The following is an 8,715-nucleotide window of genomic DNA, read 5'->3' on the forward strand; positions in this document are numbered from 1 at the left end:
GATGCGTGACCAAGATCCACTCTAAGAGAGACCTGGAGTTCCCCTCAACTCTGGTAGGCTCTTGTATTAATTGAGTAAGATTTAGGCTTTCAAACAGATTCCTCTCTTTCAAAGAGGACCTATCAAGCCAATTTCGATTGAAATCTCCCAATACTATAATTTCATCAAAACAATTTAAGGAATTAATATTACTAAGAATATTATTTATTGATTCGGATGGAGAATTAGGGGGTCTGTATATGTTTCCTATGATCAACCGTTTGTTTTGATGAATATCATTTATTATATTCTAACAAAAAGGCATTCAAAATGCATGGGGCTTTCACTAGCAATAATAAGTTCAGAAGATAAACTTGTAGAAACATAAGTAGCAACTCCTCCACCACGACTGCCTCACTTCTCTGACTTGTGCTCTGCTTTCAGTGTTGTCTGTGCATGGGAAGTAAAAATAGAAAAAAAGGACGCTGGTGTGAAATTGCGTGAGTGTGTGTGTGTTTTGGACACTCAGCCCACAGTTTCCTGTTTAATGACTATTTTGTCACTGCCATGGTTCACTCTTTCTCTTCATACATCTCTTCTCGATTCTCCCTCTATCATTTCAGAGGAAAGATGCAGTGGCTGGACGTCTGTCTGATTCTCCTGCTCAACGCTGGACGAGTCGGTAAGATCAGATCCAATCAAACCTCATCCAACACACAATCACTCAAGAAATCCTGACTGATACACCTGTAACGCTTCAACGGAAAAGTGTAAAAGTTGGTTTAGGAAAGGGTCAAATTAAACCGTCTCTTCCTGTTCCCCATTAAACAAATGTATTGTAATTAGGAAACAAATTTTAGTGTTTCAAATGGATTTTAGTTATATTACTAATTACTGAGAGTGAATTTAGAATTTTTTATGAGTAATTTAAAAATGGATCCCTTTTTGGCATGTATTTGGTGTATAAAACCTGTATGCTTTAAACGGTCAAAAATGTATAATTGTTTTTTAAAATATTTAAACAATATAATATATTGCTTTAAATGTTTAAACATATTTATAATTGTTTTAAATATTTAAACATTATGATGTGTTGCTTAAAACATTTAAACAGTTATAATTTTTTAAAACATTTAAACATAATAATTTATAATAATGTTTAAATATATTACACATATACACATAAACTAATAAATATAAAGATGAAACAAGAAAAAATTAAAAAAAATTACGAAAAAGTTAAAAATTTAATAACTTATTTAAAAAATTTCAAAAAGTGAAAGATTCATTACACGTAAAGTAAAACATTTAAAACGTTTTTTTGTTTTAATTTTTATGATTATAGCTTACAGCTCATATGTCAAAAATCCAGAATCTCAGAATAATATATTTATTTATATATATTGAATATTTCCTAAGATGAATCAAAAAAGGATTTGCTAAACAGAAAAGCTCAGGTTGTGTAAAGCTTGTTGATTTCTGCACTCAATACTTGGTGGGGCTCCAGCATCAGTGAAGCGATCAGTCTGTGGCTCTGATGAGGCACTATTGAGCTTCAGCTCAGATCCACTGTTTCTCATCTTTCTCTTGAAAACGTCCCAAAGATTCTGTATGGGCTTCAGGTCAGGCATGTTGGCTTGCCAGTAAAGCACAGTAATATGACTGAAAGTCCTAAAGTCCTGCTGGAGAAGGAAAGCAGCATCTCCAAAAAGCTCGTCAGCAGATGGAAGCATGAAGTGCTCCAAAATCTCCTGGTAGACGGCTGCATTGACTTGTGACTTGATACCAGCAGACGTCACGCACCCAAATCATCTCTGACTTCAGAAACTTCACTCTGGACTTCAAGCAGCTTGGATTCTGTGCCTCTCCGGTCTTCCTTCAGACTCCAGACCTTGATTTACAAATCAAATGCTAAATTTACTTTGATCTGAAAAGAGGACTTTGGAGCACTGAGCAACAGTCCAGTTCTTTTTCTCCGTAGACCAGGTGAGATGCTTCTGGTGTTGTTTCTGCTTCAGAAGTGTCCTGGTAGCTCTTTTCCTGAAGACGTCTGAGCGTGTGACTCTTGATGCACGGACTCCAGCTTCAGTCACTCCTCGTGAAGCTCTCCCAAGAATCAGCTTTGATTGACAGTATTCTCAAGCTTGCTGTCATCCTTGTTGCTTGTGCACCTTTTCCTACTCAATTTCTTCCTTCCAGTCAACTTTGCATTTAATATGCTTTGATACAGCACTCTGTGAAGTAATGAGCTTCTGTGACTTACTCTCTTTGTGGAGGGTGTCAGTGATTGTCTTCTGGACCACTGCCAAGTCAGCAGTCTTCTCCATAATTGTGGTTTCAAAGAACAAGAGATACCCGCAATTTATACTGTAGTTATGGCCATTTATTGAAACGCAAATGTTATAATTTAAAATATTTAGAGATACTGGATATTTGACTTTCATCAAAATTAAAATGATTATACTCATCATTGTGTATTGTATGAAATGGTAGGTTGGCCCTCACTTCACTTAAGAAGATACACGCATTGGCTTTTACTTGTGTATAAGGCCATAGTTGGCCAGCTTCCTCTGTATATGATTAGTCTATTAACTGTTAATAGTCAAAGGTATAATCTGCATTCAAATAGATATATTCTCTTAAATGTTCCCTTGATGAAGACAGAGTTTGGAAAAAACGCTTTTATTTATAGTGCACCAACTGCTCGGAATGAGATTCAAAGATTATTGAAACTTACTGTACTTTTTTCAGTCAATCAGTTTAAGTCATATCTCAACCAAACATTCCAAACTCAATGTGATTTTTTTCCCTGGTTAAATAAAGGTATAATTAAAAAAAAAAAAAAGAAAAGAAAAGAAAAAAACAACAACAACAAAAAAACAAACATTTGAAATGTTTTACATGTAATGAATCTAGAATATATGAAAGTTTCACTTTTTGAAATAAATGTAAAAAAAAATAAACTTTTCATGATATTCTATATTTTTAGATGCACTTGTATATATATATATATATATATATATATATATATATATATATATATATATAGCAATATAAATGTATATATATATATAAATATATATACAGGTGCATCTCAATAAATTAGAATGTCGTGAAAAAGTTCATTTATTTCAGTAATTCAACTCAAAAAGTGAAACCTGTGTATTAAATAAATTCAGTGCACACAGACTGAAGTAGTTTAAGTCTTTGGTTCTTTTAATTGTGATGATTTGACTCACATTTAACAAAAACCCACCAATTCTCAACAAATTAGAATATGGTGACATGCCAATCAGCTAATCAACTCAAAACACCTCCAAAGGTTTCTTGAGCCTTCAAAATGGTCTGTCAGAATTTCAAAATTTGGCTACAGTTGTCGTATTCCTCTTGTTAAGCCACTCCTGAACCACAGACAACGTCAGAGGTGTCTTACCTGGGCTAAGGAGAAGAAGAACTGGACTGTTGCCCAGTTGTCCAAAGTCCTCTTTTCAGATGAGAGCAAGTTTTGTATTTCATTTGGAAACCAAGGTCCTAGAGTCTGGAGGAAGGGTGGAGAAGCTCATAGCTTCCTCTGCTTGAAGACCAGTGTTAAAAGTTTCTACAGTCTGTGATGATTTGGGGTGCAATGTCATCTGCTGGTGTTGGGTCCCTTGTGTTTTTTGGGAAAACCAAAGTCACTGCACCCATTTACCAAGAAATTTGACCAACACTTCATGCTTCCTTCTGCTGACCAGCTTTTTGAAGATGCTGATTTCATTTTCCAGCAGGATTTGGCACCTGCCCACACTGCCAAAAGCACCAAAAAAAGTTGGTTTAAGTGACCATGGTGTTGGTGTGCTTGACTGGCCAGCAAACTCACCAGACCTGAACCCCAGAGAGAATCTATGGGGTTATTGTCAAGAGGAAAATGAGAAACAAGAGACCCAAACAATGCAGATGAGCTGAAGGCCACTGTCAAAGAAACTGGGCTTCAGACCACCTCAGCAGTGACACAAACTGATCACCTCCATGCCACGCCGAAACTGAGGCAGTAATTAAAGCAAAAGGAGCCCCTACCAAGTATTGAGTGCATGTTCAGTAAATGAACATACTTTCCAGAAGGCCAACAATTCACTAAAAATGTTTTTTTTTTATTTATGATTGGTCTTATAATTATTCCTAATTTGTAGTGAATTGGTGGGTTTTGTTAAATGTGAGCCAAAATCATCACAATTAAAAGAAGCAAAGACTTAAACTACTTCAGTCTGTGCGCATTGAATTTATTTAATACACAAGCTTCACAGTTTGAGTTGAATTACTGAAATGAACTTTTTCACGACGTTCTAATTTATTGAGATGCACCTGTACTTTAAATATTTAAACATTTTTATATATATATATATATATATTATATATATATATATATATTAATAATATATATATATAATATATATATTATCATTTTAATATTTAAAAATGATAATATATTGATTTAAACATTTATAATTATTTTAAGTATTTAAACATTATGATTTATTGCTTTAAACATTTATAAACTTATAATTGTTTTAAATATTTAAGCATCATAATGTATTGCTTTTAAACATTTAAATATATTTATACTTGTTTTAAATATTTCAACATTTGATATTTAAAACAATTACAAATGTAATAATATGTAATAAATTATAATATGCATTGCTTGATACATTTAAACATTTGTAATTGTTTTAAATATTTAAACATTTTAATGTATTGCATTAAATATTTAACATTAAACATGGTAATTGCATTATTATAAATACATACACAATAATTAATTATTTATTTACTTGAATTATAATAATGCATTTTTACATAGATGACATTTGTTGAAGCTGTTGTGTGTAATATCTTGTTTCTCAGCTGCGGAGACGAATGCAACAGTGTGTTACATTCTGGATGGGATTCTGATTGTTTACGGCATTGTGTTGACTGTCCTTTACTGCAGATTAAAGGTGAAACTTCATTTCTACAACCTCACATCTTTATATACTGTATGATAAAGACATTTAGTGTCATTTTTCACCCATTTTTGAGATTAAATGACATTTATGCTGACTAAAAAATATTCATACATTAATCTATTGACTCATACATAAATGTGATCTACAGAAAATAAAACATTTTCTTTAACATGTTTTAACAAGAAAATGCACACTTCCCATGTCCTGAATTAACCCTTTAATGGGAAGCACCCATAAAAAAAAAAATGATTTCCTTGCATTTTGTAGTTCCTTGGAGCACAAATAACTTAAAGCAATATTTATTATTTGTATAGACTTTTTTTATTATTATTATAAACATCTACTTAATGACTGAGGTCCCCATTAATGGCAAAGTTCATTTTTATTTTGAAAAAATAGTTATTATAAAAAATGAAATAAATAAAAGCCCATAATTTAAATAAATACTGAATATAAAAAGGGAATCTATCCATCTGTCTGTCTTCTTCAAGCATTAACATTCATTTCATATTTTGATGAACACATTCCATTTAAATGTAGTAATTAAATCAGGATTTAAGTACTTCCTCAGTGCAGTTCTGAATAGTGCACAACTCCTAAAAATACTGCATTCTAGATCACACTGAAATCTTCACTTGAGCTCACTCACCTGCTTATTTTAAGTTTGTTATAAATCCCAAAAAACTTTGTTTCCAGGATTAAATCAAAACTACCTCAAGTGTGTAATGGCCTTCACTGTACTTCAGGATTTCGAGTTATGAACGGAATATGTTTTTCTCTGATCATGAAAGTAACATTTGCTGTTTGTTTGTTCTCAGATGCGTTCATCTGGAAATAAAGCTTTCTCAGAGGTGGGTTCACTTGTCACTGTGGTTTGTTTCTGCTAATTCTATTGTTATATTTCTGTTTCCTGTCATTCAACTGACCAGAGAGCTATTAAAAACACATGCACACACACATTTACTTATTTACCATACAGGGACATTCTATTATTTTTAGATACAGCTAGCTGTAAATACTAGAACTGAACCTTAAGAGAAAACACTCTGTATTTTCACAGTTTTACAAATTAAAATAACACTTTTAGCTTTTATAGATTATGCATTGTAAAAGTAGTTTTAATTCATTAATTATGTCTTGAAATGCATTATATGATCAAAAAAATAAACCAAACCACATTAATAATACAATACAATACAATACTATTCAATTCAACAACACAACTTAAATGCAATAAAACAAAACACAAAACAAAAAATACAAATATTATGATGCACTTTAACTTTAGTTACAATTATTTCTGAAAAGCTATAATTCCTTACATAGGCTACACTGTGAATACCTTGATGATGCATTACACATGAAGGCTTTAAATAAAGTAGTACCAAAAAAAGCTTTTATTTCATTTAATGCCGCTTTTGCAAATGAGGATGTTTTCAAAAGTAGGTTTTGTCAGATTTAGTTCCTCTTACTACACACACACTAATTGAAATATGTTCCAAAAACCTTTTTCATAACATTCCCATCAAGCTTTGAAAACATTACTTCTGTGAATGTTCAGAAAGAACATTTAAAAAACACTTCTCTTTTACACAAACAACAAAAAAACAATCCATTCCAATATATATCACAAACAAACAGTGTAAAATTTGAATTTTTTGAACTTTTGAAAGTTACTTTTGAATTGTTTTAAAAATGTTCTGAAACAAGTAACATGAACATAGATGAACATTCAACTAAAATGTTTCATAAATGCTGTGTAAATAACATTTTTAGAACATTAAAGACCAGGACACTCTAAATGAACATTTTATTAACATTACTAGAGAATTCATTTCTTTGAGAAAACGTTATCAGAACATTAACTAAACAAGGATGTATATTGTCTTTAATATAAAACTAGTTTCAACTGATTAACTCAAACTCAGTGTCCGGATGGGACGTGCTGTCAGATCTAGCTCACTCTCAGATGACAAATTTATCCTTAAAATAGGCCTATAGATAATTAAACAGACACACATAAGAGCACAGATATATTTGAAAACGTTCACTATATTTGTAAGGCCCTCAGAAATAAACACAACCCACAAACACACATTAGAAGTCAGATAAGCGTGCTTTGTTGAGGTTTAAAATCTCTCTTTCATATTAATCTTATCAACTGTGAAAATGCCCTCATAGTTAATATAAGAGACAGAATAAAGGAATTAAAGAGGCAGATGAGAGCGTATAAAGAGGAACAGAAAGCAGAATCGGTGTTGACTAATGCTGAAGGATAAACACCACAGACTTGAGCAAGAGTGTTCTGAGAAATGGCACTTCTCCCATTCACTGTCCTCTTGTGTTTTTCAGAAGCAAGAAGGGGACATCTATCAGGTATTGTGCTGTTCTTGTGCTCTTTTGTGATGAGTGAGTGACCGCTGCAGTGATTTCATGTGTCTGTGCTTCTCCAGGATCTGGGACGGCAAGACGGCGACACCTACGACACTCTCCATCCCGAGAAGAAGAAGCCGCTGGCCTGAGAACCTCTCAAACTGTGCAGCTCATTCACTGCTCATGCCCTAAAAACTGCATTTTTGCTTTGTTTACAAGTAAGCAATCTAGCTGAGCTTTAGTGATCATGACATTCTGCTTTATTGTCCTTGTTTGCATGTGGCTTTGAGACACATGTCACAATTAATGTATAAAATACAAGTGTAAGGCTCTTCATTTCAACATAATAAAACTATATTTTTAACTTGGACAGATTAATAGTGTGTTTAATGTTAGCATGGTGTGGCTTCCGGTGACATTCGCATCTGGTTATTTTTAGTGGTGCAAAAACACCTCGTTGTTATGCTGCCTGGCAACCCTGTTGAAAAAACCAGCATATGCTGGTTAGGTATGATTTGACGCTGGGATGCTGGTTTATGCTGGACATATGCTGGTTTTTTCAGCAGGGAAACTGGTATTCTTATCATATTATTTAAGTTACTCTGCTGCTAAGTGAATAAATGTAATGTAAATATAAAGTATATCTCAGTCAAACCCAAATGAGCAACACCATATCATTATATATCACTAAAAGTAGCCTAAACTAAATAAAACAACTAAACTGCAACCTAGCTAACAACGTGCTCAGAACTTTCTGGTGAACGTCTTTCAAAGTTATAAACGAACGGTCGTCCAGTAACCTGAATAGAACGTTCATTTAATGTTAAATGGTCTTTAATAACATTCTCAAGCACAAAAACATTTATACATGGTTCTGAAACTTTGAGTTGGACGTTCATCAAACTTTTTTTTTTTTTTAAATGTTACTATTAGTTTCAGAACGTTCAAATGTAACATTCCTAAAATGGAATGTTCCCTTCACGTTTGTGTAACAAATCTATGGGAAATGTTCAGAGAACATTCATAAATAACGTTTTCATAAATTGCAAAACGCTCTTAGAAAATATTTGTCAGCTGGTGGTAAATGACTGCAAGTCGTATATATCCACAATTAGCTATTTATTTACCATGTGGCAATCAGCAGATGGCGCTATAAAACAAAAATAACTACTGCATAAATATTAAATTAGCATAATATATATAAAATACATAATAAATTAACATGTACACACATATAATTTAAAAAGTGTCAAGATATCAATAATTCAACAACAACAACAATAATTATAATAATTTTCTTTTACTATAATGTAAATCTTCATATCTCTCTTTATTTGAGTTTTGACATTTTTTGACTCCTTTTGTTGGCGTGTTCACA

The 8,715-nt window shown here is 32.5% G+C and overlaps 1 protein-coding gene across 1 annotated transcript; it reads left to right on the forward strand.

The window, feature by feature from the left end:
• The first annotated feature begins 505 nt into the window (after window positions 1-505).
• On the forward strand, window positions 506-7,707 carry LOC109063448 (high affinity immunoglobulin epsilon receptor subunit gamma-like). Its single transcript, XM_019080524.2, has 5 exons — window positions 506-661; window positions 4,864-4,955; window positions 5,783-5,815; window positions 7,317-7,340; window positions 7,418-7,707. The coding sequence occupies exons 1-5, from the start codon at window positions 547-549 to the stop codon at window positions 7,484-7,486; spliced, it is 333 nt and encodes a 110-aa protein (XP_018936069.1). The 5' UTR covers window positions 506-546; the 3' UTR covers window positions 7,487-7,707.
• Window positions 7,708-8,715: the final 1,008 nt, after the last annotated feature.

This window comes from Cyprinus carpio, unplaced genomic scaffold (genome assembly GCF_018340385.1).
Source record: "Cyprinus carpio isolate SPL01 unplaced genomic scaffold, ASM1834038v1 S000006643, whole genome shotgun sequence".
Lineage (NCBI taxonomy): Eukaryota > Metazoa > Chordata > Actinopteri > Cypriniformes > Cyprinidae > Cyprinus > Cyprinus carpio.